The 22,719-nt window shown below is 45.2% G+C and overlaps 2 protein-coding genes across 4 annotated transcripts in view; one reads left to right on the plus strand and one right to left on the minus strand.

Moving 5' to 3' along the window:
• LOC149351019 (putative ATP-dependent RNA helicase TDRD12) overlaps positions 1 to 22,719 on the minus strand; it is a 162,724-nt gene that overhangs the window by 118,209 nt on the left and 21,796 nt on the right. The window contains exons 4-7 of one of the 3 annotated variants that reach the window (XM_089580208.1): positions 17,897 to 17,985; positions 14,350 to 14,397; positions 12,953 to 13,072; positions 5,885 to 5,943 (exon numbers count right to left, since the gene is read on the minus strand). In XM_089580208.1, the coding sequence (XP_089436334.1) occupies positions 5,885 to 5,943; positions 12,953 to 13,072; positions 14,350 to 14,397; positions 17,897 to 17,985 (316 nt within the window). Of the gene's footprint in view, positions 1 to 5,884; positions 5,944 to 12,462; positions 12,898 to 12,952; positions 13,073 to 14,349; positions 14,398 to 17,896; positions 17,986 to 22,719 lie in introns of those variants that run through there. The other 2 variants (XM_089580209.1, XM_089580210.1) reach the window with 2 other exon arrangements.
• LOC149351020 (uncharacterized) lies at positions 53 to 3,053 on the plus strand. Its single transcript, XM_089580212.1, has one exon. It carries the CDS (start codon positions 525 to 527, stop codon positions 2,460 to 2,462), a length of 1,938 nt encoding a protein of 645 aa, XP_089436338.1. The 5' UTR covers positions 53 to 524; the 3' UTR covers positions 2,463 to 3,053.

A 22,719-nucleotide genomic window follows, 5' to 3' on the forward strand; every position in this document is an offset into this window, starting at 1 on the left:
GCTCAAGTGTGGGGTCGACGCATGCGTGACAATGTAGGGCATTTAAGGGGGGACACGGCTCTTTGAGACGAAAAAATCGCGAAAAAATCGATTTTCTGAAATTTACATTTTCGAAATCTACAGCTAATAATCCTTAAATTGACCAGGTTTCCAGCCCATTGGTGCAGTATTTTAGGCGCACGATCAATTTATAACATCCCTGTGAGCTGAATTCCACGCAAAAACAACGCTTTTTGTCGCGGCGCGTCGCTCTTTTTCCACGCTCGCGATCGCAGCCATCTTGGTCTCGTTGAAAAGAGCGGCTTTTCTTCTTGAATTTCCCGCCACAAATGGCTCCGACCGCTCACTGGTGACGTCGAAATCCGCGCACAAAGAAAAGCCCCAACGCGCGGCCCTATTCGTCAAGCTAGCGCACGTGACCAAAAAGCGCGCTGTGATTGGCTGCGCGAGGCTCCCATCGTCTGCTTCACTCCGCAGGCGACGCGACGACGCGTCTCTTCGTTCTTTGTGACAAGTGTGCAACGATGTCCGATCCAACGGTGAAGTTCGCCACGAGGCACAAGTTCGGCAGAAGAAAGAAGCGATCGCTTTATAACTTCCAGAAGCGTGCCATTCCTTCGGAAGACATCGAGAACAGTCCGCCGCCACCGGCAAGCGATGCCGAAGCCGCGGACAGTGCTGAAGAAGGCCTAGCCAGCTCGTCGACGAGTCAAAGCGTTGCGGGCAGCGGCCGCATTCGGCATGACACTGCAATGTTGCAGCGTGCGGATTTGGTGCAGAGGGAGGCAGAAACGCAAGAAAAACTTCGAGTTCTTGCTTCAACGCCAGCAACGACGCGAAAGCGGGATTTTTTCACTCGCGCTGACGACGATGCCGACGCGCCAGTCGACATTGAGACAGGCTTTGTTATCGTCAGCTTGATCTCCGTGAACGCGATGATGTCGTGCGTAAAGTGCAACGTGTGCGGCGGTAGCGTCTCTGTAGGCAGAGGCGAACGAGAATATGGCCTTGCCATAAAGATCGTTATCAGGTGTGCTTGCTGCGGTGATGTTTCGTCGGCGTGGAGCTCGCCCCGCGTGAACGGCAATCAGAAGACCAACCCTTTCGTGGTGAACGTTCTTGCTACGCGCGCGATGCAAGCCACCGGGAATCGGCAAACGGCGCTAAACGACATTTTTGCCGCGATGAACATCTCCCACCGCGGCCTTCACACCAAAACATGGCAGAGGTATGTGAAGACGAAGTTGGCGCCCGCGGCGGCTCTTGCTGCCGAGAAGCAGACGACTCAGTGCGCGCAATCGGTTCGGGAGCTGTACGATGACTTGAAGCTTGGGAATCCCGGAAACATTGCTGTGTCATACGATGGTTCCTGGATGACGCGCGGCCACTCGTCGCACATTGGCGTCGGCACTGTCATCGAGCTTTTCACGGGGCTAGTCCTCGATTTCGTTGTGCTCAGCAACTTCTGTGCTGGTTGTGAGCGTGGGCCAAAGGAAGGTGATCCGACTTACGAAGCTTGGAAGGAGAGCCACGCCTGCCAGAAAAACACCACTAAGAAAGCCGGTGAAATGGAAGTTGAAGCCGCCCTCATCCTTTTCGAGAGATCACTACAACGACATAACCTGAGGTACACCACCCTACTCTCAGATGGTGACAGCCGTGCTTTCCTTGCGCTGCAGGAGGCCAAAGTGTATGGGTACATTTCGGTGGAGAAAGAAGACTGTGTCAACCATGTACAGAAACGGATGGGCACAAGCTTGCGAAACCTCATCACAAAACATAAAGGACCTGGATTAGAGAGCCTTGGCGGTAAAGGCAAACTAACTGCTGACCTAGTTTCAAAGCTAACGCGGTACTATGGCTGGGCCCTGAAGACTCACAAGGGTGATGTGCAGGGAATGAAGGAAGCAGTGATGGCCACCTATCACCACACGACATCAAATGACCTGGTGTCAGACCACAGCCATTGCCCACCAGGACCAGGCTCATGGTGCCGCCAGAATGCAGCAAGCGCTAAGGGCGAGGCAGCTCCTAAGCACCGTTACAATCTGCCTCCATACGTCTGTGAGGCCCTGCTGCCCATTTATGAGCGCCTTTCTGACGAGAAACTTCTTGAGCGGTGCCAAAGGGGCAGCACTCAGAACAGCAATGAATCCCTTCACTCCCTGATATGGGCACTGGCTCCGAAGGAACAGCATGCCTCACTCTTCACTGTACAAGCTGCAGTGGCTGAGGCTGTGATGCGATTCAATGCTGGCTATGAGAGGACGTCCACAGCAATATTGAAAGAGCTGCACCTCAAACCTGGAGCACTGAGCACAAAGCGCATGGCGGAGAAAGACCACCGCCGAGCAGTGGCATCTGCAAAGAAGCACAAGACCACTTTGGACATGCAGCACGCCTTCAAAAAGCGCCATTTGGGGGGCTGTAGTCAGACTGACTACATTCCTGGTGGCTTTTAGTCACACAGGATGTAAAATATTGCACTATTTTTTGTGCATTTTTGGTTAAAAGTGAATTTATTTCTTTTTTATCATTTTCTCAAAATGCCTATTTTTGACTTCTTTCAAATTTGTGGACACAATATCTCGGCCTTCAAGGCAGGTAGAACCATAATTTTTGTTGTGGAATGTAGCTAAGAGTGCAGAGCACACAATGTTAGGAGCAGATTTTGGAATTTGGGTTTTAAAATTTAGCAGTTCTGCTCTATATCAGACAATAGGGTGCCCACGTTTTGAACAGTGAACTTTGGATTGCTCTAGCATCGCGAATATTTGTTGCATCAAAAAAGTACTCCTAACATTGTATTCCTTATGCTTTCTAGTACCTAGCCATATGTTAATATCAATTTCTGTAGTGTGGTTATTTTTTCATTGTTTCTGCAAATTATGAACCATTAATTTCATTTATCTTCGTAACTAATTGGCCTATTGAAAAACAAATTAGATATTTGAAATCAGTGGAAGAAACTGAATAATACAGGTAAATTTCATCAAATTTGGCCAGGAAATAATAAAAACAGCTTTAAGAGCCATGTCCCCCCTTAAGCGCGTTATGACCTTTATGGAGTTTTTTTAGGACGTGTTTCGCGAAATCTCCGTATCTCTTTTTGGAGCCCTAAATAACTGAAAAAAGTGCAAAAATTACACGAGTGAACCTGGCATCTCGTCTGCACAATAATTACAGCTTGCTATGTGAGGTAAGTTCACAATACCGGCTGCACTCAAGTTATATTACCAGATAATAGTTAACAGTACTTTTACTCATGCTTGTACAAGCCTTTCGGGACAGCCTCGCCGACCACCACGAGCAGGGTCCATACCATGAGCGAACCCAACTGTCGATGCGAATGCGGTTACGTCCGTTTCGTCTCGAGCGCCCACTGTTGCCCAGCCGACAATAACACTCAGCTAAATTTGGCTCTGTATACTTGCAATGGGCGTAAGTTGCCGTTTAGGCGCAGGAGATCAAATTGGCACAGCATGGCGCAATTGGCGCAGCACTTCTACCCCTGACACGTTACTTGCACTTAAAGGGGCTGGGAAAAATGCCTGAATTACCCAAAGGTCTGAATTAATGAACTGCCCCCAAAAACTGTTCGTTACATAATACCGCATTTTCTCGCATAATGAATCCACCGCCCAATTTTGTTGTTGAAAATTTACTTTTTTTTTATAACCTCGTGCAAAAATTGCTTACCTGATCATCTGGGCCAGTGTTAAGCATGTTCGTTTTACATCGCTGTCACTAGTCGCTGCAGTCGACTATCACAGAATTGTCACATCACGCTATGATACAGCAACTCCTCTTGAGGCAAACAATGCAAAACACCAGCGACACATGAACTCGAGTGATGGGGGGACGCTACCTGTCAACCGTGCGCTTTTGTTGATGGATAGACAGCTAGACTACGGTATGAAATTTCAACTCTTACAGAAAAATCTGCCAAAACGATAACGAACCCTTGCCCCAAATTTTTTTTCAGAAAAAGAAAAAAGAAAAGAGGGTTCATTACGAGAGTAAATACGGTAAATTTAGTAAAAACCGGGGTGGCGGTCACCTGCTTTAAGAACCAAAAATACACAGCAAAGATCATCTTTGCAGCTCCATCAGATGCTTTACTGCATGCGCACTGTCGGGAATGTCAACACAGAACTGTTTCGGACTTCCAAAGGCCTGCACGGCCTCTTTCACAGTGCAATCAATGCAGTAGCTATGGAAGCTCCTCACAAGCAGTGGTGTCGGGTGTGAATACTCCACCACACAAACTGTGAACAGCGCATGACAAGTGTACAGTTTCGGCACAAAGGAACAACAAAAGAATCAAAGAGACGGAAGCGAGGGAAAAGCGTCGGCACTTGAACAGCAAGACACCCTTCTGGCTAGAAAATCTGCGGACCAGCGACATGCCAATCAGCGTCCCAAAGGGTTCAAAACTGTACTCAGCTGGCTGGCTGGCTGGCGCACAGGCGTGCCATCTGGAGCAAACTTAAAAAAGCGGCACCAAAACTACGTGGCTGCACTATTTCCAGTAACAGTGCCCTCCGAGTGTCGTCATGCCTGCCGCTGTGGCCACGTCAGAGGTGTGTGGGCAGAACTGCACCATGCATTTCAGACTTGAGAAGGGATGTTTAAACGATCACTTGTGTACCAGTCATACCATCGCACAATACCCCGTCAGGAGCACGCCCAAATTAACTGGTGTGAGCCCAGCTACGTCTCATCAACAAGTGTCTGACACCATACACTGACATGGGTGTTGGTCAGTACTGTTATCCTCAGTCCGAATTACAAGGATTCCTGATTTAATGGGGGTGTTGAATTAACAAGGTTAACTGTATCTGTGGGCAAATGTAAGACATGTGCCAGCATGTCTGACTACACGAAAAGCATGCCCAATCCGGAGAAATGCCCAGTTGATTGAATGCCTGGATGTCGTGGGAGGCAAGTCTGGCATTGCAACACACATTTTTATAATAACGTTTTAAAGTTATCTGCTTCGAGCGGCCAGAAATGAAAAATTATTTTGAAAAGTCTTGTTTACATACGCTCAAATTGGCCATACAGAAAGTTGTTAGCCACACCCCACGACAGCAGCGCCACCGCATCTTGCTTACAACTCAAATCAGTGTTGGTCTATAACAAACATGCCCCAACCATGTGCGAACACGACACAAGGCCATAAGCTGAAAACCTCGCCTAGAAAAAAAAGGAAATGCAAGGAGCATATCAATAATTTGACATTACTTGCCATATCACTGAAACTTGCCAGGCCTCCCCAAACAAAGCAACTACCACAGCATCACTATACGAACCTTAGAGTTGTGAAAAAATTCGTACCAGAAATTTCGTACCATTCAACAAACAAAACCTGTATGTAGAAGCATGGTAGATACATTCATGCAACCTGTTCATGGCTGACTGGTTTTATTTACAGCAGCGCGGACACAGCTTACTTGTGGCACATACAGCGCGACTGGCAATTGCGTAGTCGGCGATGTGCAGGCCGCTGAGTGCTGCTGTTCACCACTCCCTGCGTGCACAAGCGACAACACACTGCGGAGTTGGGCGAAGTTTTGTATGTGCAGGCAGCACTTAGTGCTCAAGGGTGCGGTCGCGGTTCGAGAGTTCATATCATCTGTAGTGTCGTGGGAGAGCGTATCGAACAACCGAAACTCTGCACATGTACACAATGCACACAGGCCGAGAATTTTACGAATATGTGCCATCCCGATGTTTGTATCAGCTATGTTTGTATCATTGAGATTCTACTATCAGACTGTTCTTTCTCTCTCACACATATGCAGGAAAGCACACACACACACACACATGCAAGCATGCACACACAGTCGTGAAATGCCACACTGATCACGAAGAAACTTACTTCTCACGGCCAACTTCACATATTCAACAGCAGCAGTATCCCAGGGCTGGCTTGTAATGCTTTGAACAACAAATAAAACACCACTACAATTAATCCCTGCCATGTATACAAACTATCTTCAAACCAACAAAACACTGATAATGCATCCAATTGTGAAGCCAGTAAACACACAAGCAGTAAACGTCAAGTGAAAGTAAAGACAAGAATAAAAGCGGCATTTACATGGAAATAACACTCCAAAATTGATTAAATATCTTAGACATTTAGAAATCTCTTGGGATTCTGAAGATAATGAAAATATATTTCAATAACGCAAATTGCTTCCAGAGAAAGCTCTATATGAAAAAAAATGTTAAGCCTAACTACGATGAAAGATTTTTGTACAACAGATATTCAAGAACTTTCTTGAAACCCTTCATTCAAGTAAGCTTCCTTAATGAAATAGCTGCAGAAATTGGTGGTCCATCAATGGCAAAAAACAATGCAGACATCCAACAAACACGTTCTGTGCCCATAGAAATGCACCTTTTGTTGCTGCACTGTTGCTCAGACCACCCCCTTATGTAATGCCTTCCGGCCTTTAAGGGAACATCTGATCAGGCTCACAGGAGACAAGGTGGGCCATAATTCTCATGCTTTCTCAGGCTAGACTATAAACACATCACGAGCTAGTTGGTTTTCCATCACACGAAAACAGCGCAAACTTCACAAAGGACGCAGAAAGGGGAGACGAGACACAGGCGCTGACTAACAACTGAAATTTTATTGCTCTGACAACGGTAAATATACACAAGGCATCAAAAACAACAAGAAGAATAAGACATGAAACAGACAATCGCAGCAGGAAACGAGCAGGGAATCATGAATGCCGAGCTGTCGCAAGGAAATGAAATTCCTTATCCAGAAGGGCTAAGGATGGGGTGCTGACACCGCGGTCTTTAGGCTTACGCAAGCCTGCTGCGATTGTCTGTTTCATGTCTTATCCTTCTTGTTGTTTTTGATGCCTTGTGCATATTTACTGATGTGTCAGAGCAATAAAATTTCAGTTGTTAGTCAGCGCCTGTGTCTCGTCTCCCCTTTTTGCGTCCTTTGTGAAGTTTGTGCTGTTTTCGTGTGATAGACTATAAGACTCATGCATTCATGAGACTAACGGTATGACCTATTTTCTCATACCATGTTCGGTCGAGCCACCTTTACATGGCACTACATTTTTTTTTTTTACACACTTCAACATGCCACAAAATGTATCTCAGATTAAAGCAACAGTACTAGCAGAGGTAAGTATAAAAATACTGGTACACGCTTGTACATCTTTCACTACAATGATAGTAACAGATTAACTCTGTGTTCGTAGGAATTTATACAGTCGACGACCGAAAATTCGGACCTGCTTGATTATTCGCCTGATTTTTCGGACATGCTTGATTATTCGGTCTTTTTCTCAGCATCGCGACATGGCCCATAGAGCCAATGCATAAGAGCGCCTGAAATTTTGGACGCACCGCAACTGACCACTCGATTTTTCGGACCTCGTTCGCACTCGCCGCCAATTCCCAAGCCACCATATAATGTGACAGTGCAACCTCATTAATTCAAACTGCAGGAGAGATCGAAAACTTGATCAAACAAAACGAAATTCAAGCTTAAAGGGAGCCTTTTAACTTGCGATGCTGAAATTCTACACAAGTCTGTGGCAAATTATGCCGGCGTGGTTTCGAATTCGTGCTGTTCTTGAATGTCTTCTGCCGCACGAACTTGAACCGTAGTCTGAGTTCACGGAACTCAGCTGTGCCAAGTCTTTCGCCCCGAATACGTCCCAGCGAAGCGCATGGGAGGTGTACGGCCTCACTGAGACGGTGAACACGGAAGGAAACGGTGGTACATTTCAGAGCAAGGTCAGCGTACCCGTGGCAAAATGCACTGCAACTCGACTATTCTATTGTAAAACCGTAAACAACTGGCGTTCCTGTGAGAGGCAAGACACCTCATTATATGCAAGCCACCACAGAGTGCATATCACCGGATACGATGCCGATTTTGGCTCTAGTCTCTAGGCCTAATGTCGAAGGCCAACACAGACAGAGAGCTTGCTTCGACCATTTCTCGGTTCTTATTGTTTCGCCATCTTCGCATTCTTGTTCCGGGCCCATCGTACTGCGGGTGCAGCGCAGTTCCTGCAGTGGCGTGTTCCAAACCGTTCGTTCATCGGCGACATGCCGAGGGCAGCACAGCCATGCCGAGCTCGTGAAAGCAGTTGCCGCCCATCATCCGTGCACATGTTGTGCAGCGAAATATAGTCATAAGGAGCTTTAGAATGTGTGCAATACAACTGGCTGCTTCCTCTGGCATACTGGTAATAAGTTCGTGATTTTTTTGGTGAAATTTGATTTTCCGGACTGCCTGATTTTTCGGTCGTTTCCGCGGTCCCTACAGAGTCCGAAACATCGGTCGTCGACTGTATACCTTCAATTGGCAAAGAAAACCTGGCTGCAGCCAATGGTGACGCCAGAGTTCAAACACCATGGTTCTGGTAGATGTGACACTGCGTCTCCTGAAAAGGATGCACTACACTTTATGAATAGGACTGAGCACAACAGAGAGGGTGTTTTTGTTCGAAGGTACTTCAGCTTTGAGAGCATTAGCTAGAACGCCCATTATCGCAAAAAGTGTCTGGCTTTGGCATGTGAAACAGGGAGGGCGTGTCACATGGTGATTAATGTACTGGAGCACGTCACCCTCTTGCAAGGTCTGAACCCACCAGCAGCAGCAGCTGCTCCATCCAGGTAAACACTAATGCTAACGCATACTCTGCCGCATAAATCCATACTGAGTGTAGGTGAATATTTTTTCTGCTACAGCTAGTCACCCTTCTTGCACAGTTTAACTCTGGATTTTCACCATTTCTTAAAATGTTGAGAGGGAAGGAAATTTTGAGAGGGAAGCTTCACAGTACGAAGGAGGGTAAAAACTGTATGGTGCCACCACCTGATACCAAATGCTATGGCAGAGGCCTGTCTGATAAGCAAGCCAAGCAGTTTCATTTCCATTCATTTATTCCGATTCACCTAAGGCTAGGAAGGTTACACATCATGAACATTGTATATCACTACCTATGTTGTGCAGGCCTGTAAATGGCTTAGATTGCATAATTTGCTAGAACACTAAACTGTAGTTTAGTGTTTGCAATTAGATCAAGCAGTTTCCATTAGCACTTTCCTTTAAAGCAAACTTTGCTAGCATGGAGAATCAGGTGACACAATCATGCCACAAAGACATACTCTTCCCTATACCTCTTTAATCTTCCCAGATTAAAGAGGTTTCTAATCAGCACAATATCTGCTGAACTCTTTTGCTACCATGCCATAGGTCGCCATGAACCTGCTAAAAAAATTAATCCGGTGTTCCTGAACAAGCTATGCCATCTAGTATGTTTCTAAAAACACGAATTCTTTGGTTTCAATTATATTTTTTCGTTTTCTAACGAGAGGAGGTGACGTGACAAATGAAAACTTTGAACGGACATAGTCCACCAGTCTGCAATCAAGGCATCTGCTTCACTGTGCATACCTCAAAGGCGAAAGGCTACACCAAGCACTTCAGTCTGATCTGATGCAGTCTTACTTTTTTTTTTTTTTTTAGAGCAGCAGTGGTGAGTTGGACAATGGTGTGGAATGATGGGATTTCAGCAGAATGTTTTCGCACGTGTTTCGTTTTCCTGTTCACGTTGTATTTTATGCAGCTCACTTGATTTGTAAATGATGAGAATGCTTTTATTTGATACTTTAGAATCTTCGCAACATGCTGCGAAGATATTTTGCAAAGCGCACCAGCAGATTTTTGATTATGATGATGCCAAGGAAGGCCACACCCCTTTTTTCGCGAACCCATTCAAGATCTATCTCCACTTCCCGTCACGTCACATCCTCGCACGACTGCTTTCTCTACTGGCACAGCTGTTAATACTGCAACTTGAAAGGCCACGAAAAGTGCACTGTGCTATGTGTACCATTTTATCACTCGTTATCTCCTGTGCCTCCCACTGCTGGCTTCACGACTGCATTGTCGCGTGTTTACTGCTTTAAGCTGCTCATGCACCATCCCGCAAGCAACTACGTAATGTGGGGTGGGATGAGAGGGGGTATGAGCCTCATATTTGGAGTCAATTTTTAATTTAGTTTTTTGCCAGTGAAGGGAGCCAGATGGGGTCTATGTATAGAAGGCAGCATACTGGGGGTGTTCAGATAAGAACGGTAATCGAGATACCCTTACCATTTTTTTGTTTTGAATGAAGTGTTGACACAAGGGAATCGTACTTAGTTTTACAAAAAATTCTGCATTTTTTTTTTTTTGGCAAAAAAGTGTATATCACACTAAGCAGAAAATGTCGTTTTTGCGATTTCGCAATATCGCTAGTTTGGATCCCTGCAGAAAGTAAAATAAAATTCTGAGGAACCAAAACAGTTTTTTAGTATTTGCATGCGAACTTTCCTGTTGGAAGCAATGCAAAAATATTTTTGGCTGCTATAATTTTGCAGCAAAAAAAAAACATACCAAACATTACTGAAAAAGTAAGGCGTTCCAATAAGGGCAGTTTTTAGGACAATAATAGCACAAGGAATAAGATCCTGAGGCTGCAATTTTTCTCAATAATAATCGGTTCTTTTTACTATGGCCAGACAAGTACTTCTTGAACAAGCAGATTACTTTTAACTGGTCAGTGAAATCATCTGGAATTCGAAGAACGGCGAACTATGATGGAGATTTAAAAAAAAAAAAAGACGCCCTGTCGAATTTTCTAAAAAATTTCCTTGGTGTAACACCTTCAGTACCTGGAAATTCTAGATAAAGAAAAAAAGTGTACATTATATTGTTTTAAACTAAAATTACCTTATAAACGCGTGCAAGGACGAGATCCTGTTTTCCCAAAGGAAATATTAAAAAAAAAAAGATCTGTGTAAAGGCTGCACCCAAACTTTCCACGGCCCACGCGGGAATAGCTTTCTAAATGCACGTCCCATGGCTTCCGCAATCAGCTCCGGCTGCAAGCAACGATGCGCTTAATCGCAGAGGCCACGCAAGCGCACAGGAGCTTTCAGGTGCCACTCACGGATAGCGCCTGAGGCCATGGCTCAGTATGGCCCATATTGGCAACAGTATCACCAGCTCCAGATTTTTTGTGGTCGTCAAAGGCACTGGAGTTGTCGTAGTGTGCGAGTTCACCGTAGTTGTGGCTTTCGTGTGCTGCCTCCAAGCGTTTTAGCACAGTGGGTAAGCACCTTAATAACTACACAGCTGGGAGCTTGTTCTCGTACATGGCAAGCGTACGGCAGGCAGGAAATTCGACGTGGCTGAGAAGTGCGGCTGACGATGGTGCAACCAAAAGGATGCATTGAGGAACACAAGCTGCAGAATGCGCGCTTTCCAAGGCAAGCCGTGAACGTTTCCCAAACTGGAAGAGCTGCTCTGCTATGATGTAAGTACGGAACAATGGCTGTGTGTTGACAGCGGGCATGCTGCGCAACTTCTTGTGGGATGAGCGTGCACCAGAGCACAGCACCAGCTCGGAGTCTGAAGACTCCGCAAGTGACCACTGAACGCAGAATGAATGCCGCTGATCACTTGATTGGAGTTTTTACGTAAAAAAAAATAATTTTTCGCACATCGCGTGTATGGGCACACCCCGAAATTGGTCCTTGAATCCAAGAAAAAAAAAAGTGCAGCCCTTACACACGTTTATATGGTAAAGGCCTAACAAAGGCCATATTTCGTTCAGTTACCATTACTAGATACTGGCTGTTAAAAAGAGCAACTGTCATGAATCTACTTCCAACTGAGCAACTGAGGCATGTGGTTGCATTTTAGTTAGCACAATACCAAATGGCACGATGCGTGTCAGCCCAGCCCAGCTTTATACCCCGTAACACGGGTGTTTCGAATGCCCTTGAACCGATAGTCTATCAACTCAAAGGCTATTGAGCGCTGCTACACGGGCAATTTCAAAGGGCATCGAATCATAGTCTATCCAGTCAATGCAGCAATGCACAACTCTATAGAGATTTCAAGGGCCTTTGAGGGTTGACTAAGGTTGCTAACTCTCCTTCGAGCAGTGCCAACGCGTTCTCGTGCATAAGTTCATGGTAGAAAAGCATGAATGAACATTATTCACTCAAACTTTAATGCAAGCAGTAAACTATTTGTCTCAAAAGAAAGCATTCGACAGAAGTCTGTCTGGTTGGGAAATTTAAAGTTAGGAGAAGGTAAGTGACGCCAACCAAGTAAAATACAGGAAAAACACGACGTTTCGGGACCGGCTCGGCCCCTTCTTCACGGTGTGACTACGGACGAGCGCAGCTTGGCTTTTTAAGCCCCTGTGTGGAGGACCTGCGGGTCAATGGCCGCAGCCCATGGACGTAGGATGAGGGGAGAGTCCCCAGGGAACGATTAACATCGAGATTTGCCGTGTAGCAACGACACAACTCCTTAGAGTTCGATAGCGATCGAGAATCTCGAAGGCTCTCGACTCGATGGCCATTGAAACTGGCCATGTGACAGAGGTATTAATCACGTTCCATGCTTACACAAGTCCTCCATTTATCGTAACTTCTCTGTCCTGGGCCGTGCAGCCAATGCCACTGCACTTCCATCACACCGGGGCTGTATAGAAAGGTGGCTCCCCGTGCAAAGGTCATCACATGAGTGGCATTAAAACAACAATTGCAGAGGGGTAGCACGTCATACAACATATTGAATTTCAACCAAACGGTAGGTCTATATACGCATACAACAGTCTCGTACTTCTACACTGAATGACTATGAAAATGCTTCGAGTGTTTGACACAGACAATAATTAGATATATTTGGGTTTGATATATCGGGGATCGCTGTACTAACCACTCAAATTACACCAGTGTGGTGTAATTTGTAAGTGCAATTTGTAATGCTCAACTGTAATGCCTTCAGCCTAACAAATTGAAGGCAACTGCAAGTTACGGAAGTGGTGTTGCCACCATTAAACAAGTTCTATCAACGTTTCAATATTGTGTTTTTGTCACCAATAAATGCTCTTACTACTTCGTCACAATGGTTTCCTGGTCAATTGTCCATCGGAGAGGTTGTAGCTCTGGCAGAGAAAATGTAACACACTGAAAAGGCACTTCAAGGAGCCTTTGATCGTAGATCTTGCGCAACCTGTCAGGAAGTACAGGGTAGAGTTATGAGTTTTTAACAGGAAGTTGGACTGAAACAATGAAAAACAAATGGTAAAAAGTACATAGCCTAAAGGCTTTGGCAAGAACTTCAGTTTTTTTGCTACCCACTGGACTCAGTTGCAGTGCAAGAGCACACAACAAAGTTATTAAAAATTGGCACATAATGCTCTCCAAATGACACGCATAAGAAGAATACTGAACAGAACATACTTGAACTTGTAAAATGTGGATAATTAGAAAAATCTGTTTTATTCTACTGACAACGAGTGAACATCAAGATACTGCATTTACATGGGAAAGCAAAAGTAAGAGACATAGTCACACGGATCAAATTTTGCAGAAAACCTCACCAGAATTCAGGCTGCAAGAAACGACAGAAAAACAATTGCATTCTAAACAGCAGTTCCAAAAAAAGGCAAAGGGGGGAAGAGGGTCTTAGAAACAAATTTTATTCATGAATTGACAATTATGAAATATGCCGGCAACTTGCATTTCCAATTCCAAATATGCCGATTACGTATGCAATTTAATTTCAGTAAAACAAGTCCTTTTGCACGTATGTAATGTGTTACGTCACTTTTGCAGAGACCTTTCAACTTGTTAAAATGCATGCCATTAGTTTCTCTTGACATCAGGGAATGCAGTAAGGTAAAATTATCATCCTGCCTATCACAGAAGTTGAGTTATACGGTTTTGAAGTTGCCACTTCGGAAGAGGGAAGAAAATTTGTGTTCCTGTTTCTGAAGTGACAACTTCAAAACTCTATACCTAATGAACAGACAAGGGAAGGGAAAAGGGGCACTCGTTATGACATACATGAACACCACTAATATAAAAAAAATCCCCTTTGCTCTCTGGGTTTCGGTGACTGTTGGCTTCCATCAAGTATAACTCAACTACGATAGGCAGGATGATGAATATCACCCTTATTGCATTCCTTGATGTCAAGAGAAACCAATAGCACGTGTTTTAGCAAGTCCCCTTGACCAAAATTTCTTTATAATCTCTATGCAAAAGTTACACAGCATATTACATAACTGCACAAGGACTTGTTTTACATAAAAGTAATTGCATACTTGGAATCAGCATGCAAAAATTCATTTTATGGAGATTTCATAACCGTGACTTCATCAATAAAATTTTTTGTTAAACTCTCTTCCCCCTCAACTTCACATAATGCTAAAAAGATATCAGCTGAAGCACACTGGTGCACTTCCAAGATGCTTTTAAAGTTAAAATTGAAGAAATGCTACATACTGTTTCGGGCCAACCAGGAGTGTTTCCCCATAGTCAACCAAGGTAACCCTGTGGCAAAAGCAGGGCATAAAAACAAATTATTTCTGTATCTGATTTCACTAACTGCACTAATTTGGTGAAATTACATTAAGCTCCAATGCACTGCAAGTATTCTCCGCCTTATAGACATGAATGCATTTCTGAAGCTTCAGAACACAAGCAACAGCTCCAAAACGCACAATGCAGATAGACATCTTCATGTGCCTCAACAGCAATCAACAACAATTTTTGACAGTCAAGTTGTCGTATATTCACATGGTACGTGTCTCCTATGCTATTTTATACCCCTGTCACACGGGCATTTCGAAGGCCCTCGAACCGATAAGTCTATCGACTCAAAGGTGATCGAGCGCTGCTACACGGCCAGTTTGAATAGCCATCGAGTCAATAGTCTATCGAGTCAATGGAGCAGCCCGTAACTCTATAGTGATTTCGAGGGCCTTCGAACGTTGCCAGAGGTTGCTAGCATTGCTTCGAACAGCACCAACGTGCACTTTCGTGCACGATACATAAGCATGAACAAACATTATTCTCTCAAACTATAATACAAGCAGTAAATTATTAGTGTGCACAATAATTTAAAAAATGTATCGGTGCGGTTTAAGGCGCATTATTTTTATGCTTTCCATCGCAGAAGCCGATCGGCCCAGACCGATTTCCGCCGCACTGCGACAAACATGACGGCGCCCGTTCAAAGCCGGACCCCTCGCTTCGGACTGAATTCTCGTTGTTGCTGCCTTTTTCAGTCCGTTCACTGGTCATAAATGGGGCACTGGTCTTTCGCTTCGTCTCACCTTGCCTATAGGAAAACGTGTAAGTGATAAATTTGCTTTATTTTTATTTAGAGTGATGATTCTGCCGCTGCTAGGCTTAAGAGGGGAAACTGTTTGTTGAAAGTAATCGTTCCCGTCCTGGCAACCAGATGGCGCCACTATAGGCTGAGTTTATTTTTGCGTCTGTGCAAGCATATGCTGAACTAAAAGTGGGAATGCGTCTGCGTTTAGCGTACGTAAGCATGCATACGCTGGTACGTAGACAGCATAAATTTATATCCTTCTCTCACTGTATCTGTGTACGCCGCAAGCGGCGACGTGATGTGCAAAAGCGAGAAACAGCAGCGGCACGGCAGTTTCACCTCAACCGGGCGTCAACAGACGAGAACAGGTCCTAGTTTTTGCGGCAAGCGATTCCGCTTCGCTCGCCGGATTTTTGGACAAGTGTGAATGCGCCTTATGACTGCAAAAAAGTGTATTTCAACATTTAGTCAAATTTTATAGCAATATTTTTGTTATTTGCGCGAGACCACTCGGATCGATTGGTGCGCCAGTCGAACTTGGCGCAAGATGCGAGAACCATTTCAATGGCCATTGAGATTTGCCGTGTAGCAGGACCACAACTCCCTCGAGTTTGATGGCGATCGAAAATCTCGAAGGTCCTCGACTCAATGGCCATTGAAACTGGCCGTGTGACAGGGGTATTAGACTGCACTTCATTTAGCAGCTGAAAAGCCTCTAAGTAACTGCTTAAACATTAGACACGGTACAGCTGCCTGTACAAAATGAGCTCAATGCAGAAAGAACTAGTAGAATGAAATCAAAACAGTTCTACGTTGGCAAGAAAGTGAAACTAGTAGAATGAAATCAAAACAATTCTACATTGGCAAGAATTTTTTCTCATAAAAGTTTCATGGGTGGAAGCAGGCTCCAGCTTTTTGGAGCAGGCACGGGAGCAGCAGAAGCCTTATTTTGGAGCAGCTTTGGAGAAGCAAAAGTGTTATTTTGGAGCCGGTTTGGAGCAATTTGTAGGCCATTTCAGAGCACTTTTGGAGCAGACTGGCGACATTTCAATGCGACTGAGAGCAATTTTGTTTGCAACTAGTCCAAAAACTGGTTTGGTTTGGTTTATGGGGTTTAACGTCCCAAAGCGACTAAGGCTATGAGAGACGCCGTAGTGGAGGGCTCCGGAAATTTTGACCACCTGGGGTTCTTTAACGTGCACTGACATCACACAGTACACGGGCCTCTAGAATTTCTCCTCCAAAGAAATTCTAGCCGCCGCGGCCGGGATCGAACCCGCGTCTTTTGGGTCAGCAGCCGAGCACCATAACCGCTGAGCCACCGCGGCGGCTAGTCCAAAAACTGCATAAATATTGATCACGGATCCCACAGGCCAGAACTCTTTAATAGGACTGCAATTGTTCTAAAGATATTTGCTAGAATTCATAAAAAAAAAAATAGACATGTGGCAGCTTCTACAAACAGCAGTTGCAGTAAATTACCTGTTATCAATATCAGTTAAAAAAAAAAAAACATAATGGCAACAGTTCGTCAAAACCGCCAAAAGAGTGCAGCAGAATCTCGAATATACTATGTCAGGACCGAAAAAAAAGAATTAATACCAGCCAACTGATGGATTTTAAAATTTGGAAAATTGCCACAGCCAAACCAACAAGAAAATACTCACATAATTTGCGCCCTCGCGTAAAGACGTCCTAAGAATTTATTATCCAAGCGTATATGAAAAAAAAAAAAAAAAATGCACCAGCGTGCACGCGGGTGCACGCAAGACAGGCTGTGGAAAATCAGCACGAACGCGTTCCTGTGTACGGCTGTGAAAGGTGCGAGCAGCGAGGGGACGCCGGCTGCGCCGCTTGAAGATGTAACCCCGTAACTGGCCAGGCCAAGCCAAAGCAACGTCAACTGCATGCGAGGTACGAGTACGACGGTACCTCACACGACGGGTAGTAATACGCCCGGTGTCCATTCCCCGGCAGCTCCACGTGTAAGAAGTTCATAATTCGTTTGTTAAATTAGCTCCGGTAAATAAAATTGTATTCGCGCGCCGTTTACTCGTCCCACTCGCGCTGGCAGTCGCTTTCCAGGACAAGGTGTTCGGAATCCTAAACAACCGAACCATTGCGGTTCGGTCTGCCGCTAGTCAGCAGGGCCTATCACGAGGACGCCGTTTTAGCGCCATTTATCTCCAGAGCTTTTCCTTCCTCCAAGAGCGAACCCAACTGCCGATGCCAATGCGGTTGCGTCCGTTTCATAGCGAGCGCCGAGTGTTGCCCAGCCAACAATAACACTCGGCTAAATTTGGCTCTGTATACTTGCAATGGGCGTAAATTGCCGTTTAGGCACAGCTTGGCGCAGGAGATCAAACTGATGCAGCATGGCGCAATTGGCACAGCACTTCCACCCCTGCATCACATAACCATATTGTCACTTACTAGTTCAAGCAGCACTAAGAACATAACACCAGTTTTTCAATCACACCGTCTATCCATCATACTACCTCCCGGCACCAGTGGTCGAATTTCGATGGAGGCGCAATTCTACAGGCCCCTGTACTGTGTGATCTCAGTGCAAGTTAAAAAGAACCCCAAGTGGTCGAAATTTCCGGAGTCCTGCACTATGGAGTCCCTCATAGCCTGAGTTGCTTTGGGACGTTAACCCCCCCCCCCCCCCCCCTTATATTTTTCTACAAAAAAAAAAGTTTGTGAACTCACTGCGCTTTGCAGCCATCCATGGTGTCAAAGAGCTTATTGACACGCCCACGGTGCCATTCCCTGCCTTTCGGTTTCTTCACCAAAACCACCTAAGCAAGAAAAAAAAAATGCACCAAGAGCATCCAGTGTTAGCAAGTACTTATCATTTACGATGTTATATCAGCAATAATGTTAACATAAACTGCTGCCGATGAAAATGCCAATAGAGCTTGGCTTTTTTCCATGTGGCAAGCGAAAGACAAGTTATGAGTGTTTTCTGGGAGATTTCTTCATCCATCATAAAAGTACACAATCCTTGTTGAGCCAAAGGTTTATTTCTTTTGCAACATGATAATGCCAGTCTATAACCCAAACCCCAACCAGCACCACATCAGTAATACTGGCTGGACTGTTCCCATGCACATACTAAACAATCCACATTATCTATTTTGAGACTTCTATCTCTTCGGGGTCATGAGATATGGATTATGTAATGCCCATTTTCCTGGCAACATTGCCACTGTGCAAACTGTGGTGCAGGGGGTCAATCCATAGTTTAGACGTGTTTACTAGTGTGACACAGAGGCTCTATAACTTTATAGCCCTACACCAATGGTGCCAACCTATTACCATGATGGCACAACACCTAGGAGTAGGTGCACTTCACCTAGGAGTAGCACTTGGAGCACACCCACTCCCAGTGTGTCTGCTTTTGCAATTAGTTCTGAAAGCGCTGTTAATTCCAGCAAGCATAAAAATCTTGAGCCACCACATTACGTGCCCAGTACAATTCATAAGGTAAAACAACTTATTTCTTATCTGCGTTACATAAAAATTTTGCTCCTACTTGAGCCATTCCAAGTAGTGAGTGACCATCACACTGTGCTGGACTGCCAATCACACTGTGCTGGACTGCCAATCTTGAAGACCCATTTGATCGCCTCACTCCCTGGAGTTTGATGTCAACTTTGTTTACAAGTCTGGACGCAAGCACTCCAATACAGACTATCTCAACGAGGTGTGAATTATCAAGCTGCCACTGTACTACCCTTGATATTATGCTACTGAAACTTAACCGAAAGGAAGTCCTGACGAAGACTTATCTACAGCACACAGAAGAGGCCAAAAGGCTCATCAGGCTGCCCATTGGAGACCAGCAGTGCACCAACGCCTGATGCTACAACCTATGATAATGAGGCACTGAATACAAGCCAGGTGACGAAGCCTGTGTGTGGACAGCAACCTATCATCAAAAAACTCAGGTTATTTGGGCTGTACAAGATACTTCGACAACTAGGTAAACTGGACCATGAAGTGGTTCCCTACAAAGCGACAACATCCTAGTGACGCTGCACATGCCCAGAAGTGGTGCATGCCATGTACCTGAAGCCCTACAATGAAAGCTCGTTAATTTGAGCTTCATTAGTTCAAACTCCACGACTTGGTCCGTCCATGCTTCATTGGAGTATACAGGGTGTCACACGGAAGACTAAGCTATTTAAAAAAAAGGGGGGGCTTCTGGAGGTAAAATTGCTTTTCTTGTGCAAAGTGATCAAGCGTTGTAGCGGGCGCTACAAAACAGGTTCCAAGTACTATTTAAGAAAGCATTTAACTAAAACTTCTTAATTAGCTTTTTAGTTATTATGTGTTTGTAATTAGGGAATTGTAGAGGATCATCAGTGAACCCAATGTCAGTCGCTAGATTTACGAAAACGCAAAACTACAGCGCTCAAAATCTCCGCTCTCCAGACGCGCAACAGGCTCCGTATGGCAGCTGAGCGCCGTGAAGTCATGCCCCCGTGTTGATATCACTCACAGCTCGACACGTCACACTGCGCTTTATCTGTGGCTTGAACAGAAAGATGCTCGCCGTGGCCGAGCCACTTCCTGCCATGAAACATTTCTGCCAAATTTTGTAACTCAGCACAAGCTGACAGATAGCTGGCGTAACGAGTGCACTGAATCAAGGTCAACCGCTGTAACAGCTTTTTTACATGGAGGTCCCAAATATGCACACTTCAATGGGGGCGGCGTGGGAAAATGGAGAAATTGTGTAATATCAACGAATTTCCTATATAGAGGTTCGTTATGTCCAGGTTTAACTGTATGAGGTGGTAGCATTAATTAGCTAATATTGTGTCATACCCTTAAGAGGAGAAACGGGTCTTGAAATAAAAGCTTTTGCTATAAAAGATATCGTAATGAAATTGGGTGTGCATATGTGTTTCTTAGTTTTCAAAAACATGATTAGTTTCAGTATATCTCAATTAGTTCCCATGGTATCAAAAAATAACTCAAGCCTAACAACATAACTTCTTAAGGGCGATTAAGACACCTTCCGTCAACATTTTTTGGCTTTCACTGAAAAGAAGCTGTGGCCAAAGGCCAACCATAGAGAGCTATGCTATTTATATTATTATTCAGATATACCATTACATAAAGATGTTAAATTATGTCCAAGCACCGCAATTATGAAATATAGTTAAGTGACATTATGGTTCACAAAATTTGTAATTTTCGACTCCGCCAAAAAAATATAGCATAGCTCCACAGCTTTGCTCTTTCTGAATTCAGCTACAAGATTAATTAGAACTGCACCATAAAAACTTCCGTAAGGCTAAACATGTTGGCAAAAAACAAGAAGCTGATAAAATCACATTTTAAGTGCGTCTGTCAGCCATTCGGAAGTCATAGAGGTCTGAAAAAACAGCGGAATGTGGGCTGAATCATCTACAAAATTCATTTTTTAATTGAGAACGGCCAGGAGCGACCATCATTCTGATCTTTGACGATTTCCAAGCACACCTGCCACTATTAATGCCACCGAGGTGGTTTCCCGTTTTCAAGCACAAGATTGCCCAATAACAGTTTCATTTGGAAGCTTTATGCCGCCTTCCTATCTGCCGGACTGCCGTCACCACGTGCCAACAGCATATGTTCACGCTGGTGGCCATGCCAGCAATGACTTTTTATTCACCACTCCAAGAGACACTCATGCAGGTGACAAACAAACAAAAATGTAAATTGTTGAGTTTAACTTCTCGAAGCGACACATGCATATGAGTGACACCATAGTGGAGGGCTTCAGATTTGATTTCAGCCACTTGAGGTTCTTTAATGCGCGCTAACATCACACAGCCCACTGGCGCCTATGGCGGTTCACTTGTATCGAAACGCAGCCGAGATTTAACAGGTCCAGGTGATGGAGCTTTAAAAAATTAACATTCGGTCAACGCAATTCTGCTAGTCAGAACTGCAATTGGGTACAAAGCACGCATTACAGTTAAACCTTGATGTAATGAGCTTCAATGTAAAGAAGTATTTTAATTTCCTAACTTCTCGACCATAGAATGCCATGTATCTTCAGCTTTAATATAACGAAGTAGGTTTCGGTGCACTTTTAATGCAACGAAATTTCATTGCTGGCTGGAAACGAATCTGACAAAAAAGTGTATCGCGGGCACGAGTGGTTCAGCAGAGCGCATGCCGAACCATGCATCAGAGCGCATACGCAATACAGGCGCAGCCCGGCTTTCACTTGCACATTACGTCGGCCAAAATCGGCGCAGAACGCGATGTACTGCCAGTGCTCAAAGGCAGCGCACTGCATTTATCACGTTTACAGATGCGCAAGCTTGGTAAGAAGGACTGGAAAGGTCAGTATCATTGGCACACCCATCAGATGTGAAGCCCGTCACGTGCTTCCCATCTGGCAGAAGACACCAGGAACGGAGTGGGCCTCATTTCATTTCATAGGTTGCTGATTGGAGGATGCTCTTCTTGCCGATATGGAGAAAGAAAGGAGAGTAAGTGGAGGTGGAGGCAGACAGATGGGGCCCACTGCGAGGCCATCACTGACAACCACGAGGTCGTGGCAGCGGTTGCGGCGGAGTGTGCCGTCATGTCGGCGGTGTGGTCAGGGTAAAGCCCCTAGGATTCTTAGCATGCTAGGAGACGAATTTCGATGCAGCGAAATTTCAGTACTACGAAGTAAACTGCAGAATTTATAGAATTTGTTAAATCAAGGTTTACCGTATTTACTCGCATAATAGGCGCACTTTTTTTCCAGAAAATCCGGCTCAAAGTTCGGGGTGTGCCTATTACGCGGGGTAAAATTTCCGGAAATTTTTCGACTCGCAAAATTGAACATACCGCATAAACGCACTTGTGTACGGGCCGCACCCCGTTTTCCCGAAGAAAATATCTAAAAAAAAAAACTTCCACAACCCACGCGGGAATAGCCTTTGAAATGCACGCGTCGAGGCCTCCGCGATCAGCTCCGGCTGCGCGCAACGGGCGCTTGATCGCGGAGGCCACACACGCGCAAAGGAGCTTCCAGACGCCGCCCACGAAGGGCGCCCAAGGCCAAGCTTATCATCGTCATCAATGTTTTCCTCCGCGAGCGTTCACTATCCATATCGCCATCAGCATCACCAGCTCCAGTTTTTTTTTTTTTGCTATCAAGTGCCGGGATCTGCGGTAGCTCGTAGTTCATCGTGGTTTGTGGCTTTGCCGCCGAGCGTTGCTGTTTTAGCTCGACGGGCAAGCACCTTAACAGCTACACGGCTGGGAGTTTGCTCTCGAGCACGGCAAGCTTGCGGCAGGTCGGAAACTCGACATGGCCGAGAAGTGCGGCAGTTGCGTCTGTGGCGTGCCTAAATTTTCGTACGCGACTCCAGGCGCCGAGGTTTTCGTGGGCCTAAGTCGGGAACGTTTCCGGCTGGAGATGAAACTTTCCAAACAGATGTTTAAAGTGAGCATCCCTGAAAACTGTGTGCGGCTGTTCTACACGATGTCGTTGTACGTGCTGCGGGTCCGCAGCAGCACTAGTGTGGACCAGTAGT

Source organism: Amblyomma mixtum, chromosome 3 (genome assembly GCF_055824585.1).
Source record: "Amblyomma mixtum isolate Tamu chromosome 3, ASM5582458v1, whole genome shotgun sequence".
Lineage (NCBI taxonomy): Eukaryota > Metazoa > Arthropoda > Arachnida > Ixodida > Ixodidae > Amblyomma > Amblyomma mixtum.

Coding starts and splice junctions, on each gene's coding strand:
- LOC149351020 (XM_089580212.1), top strand. CDS start 525: ATGTCCGATCCAACGGTGAAGTTCGCCACGAGGCACAAGTTCGGCAGA.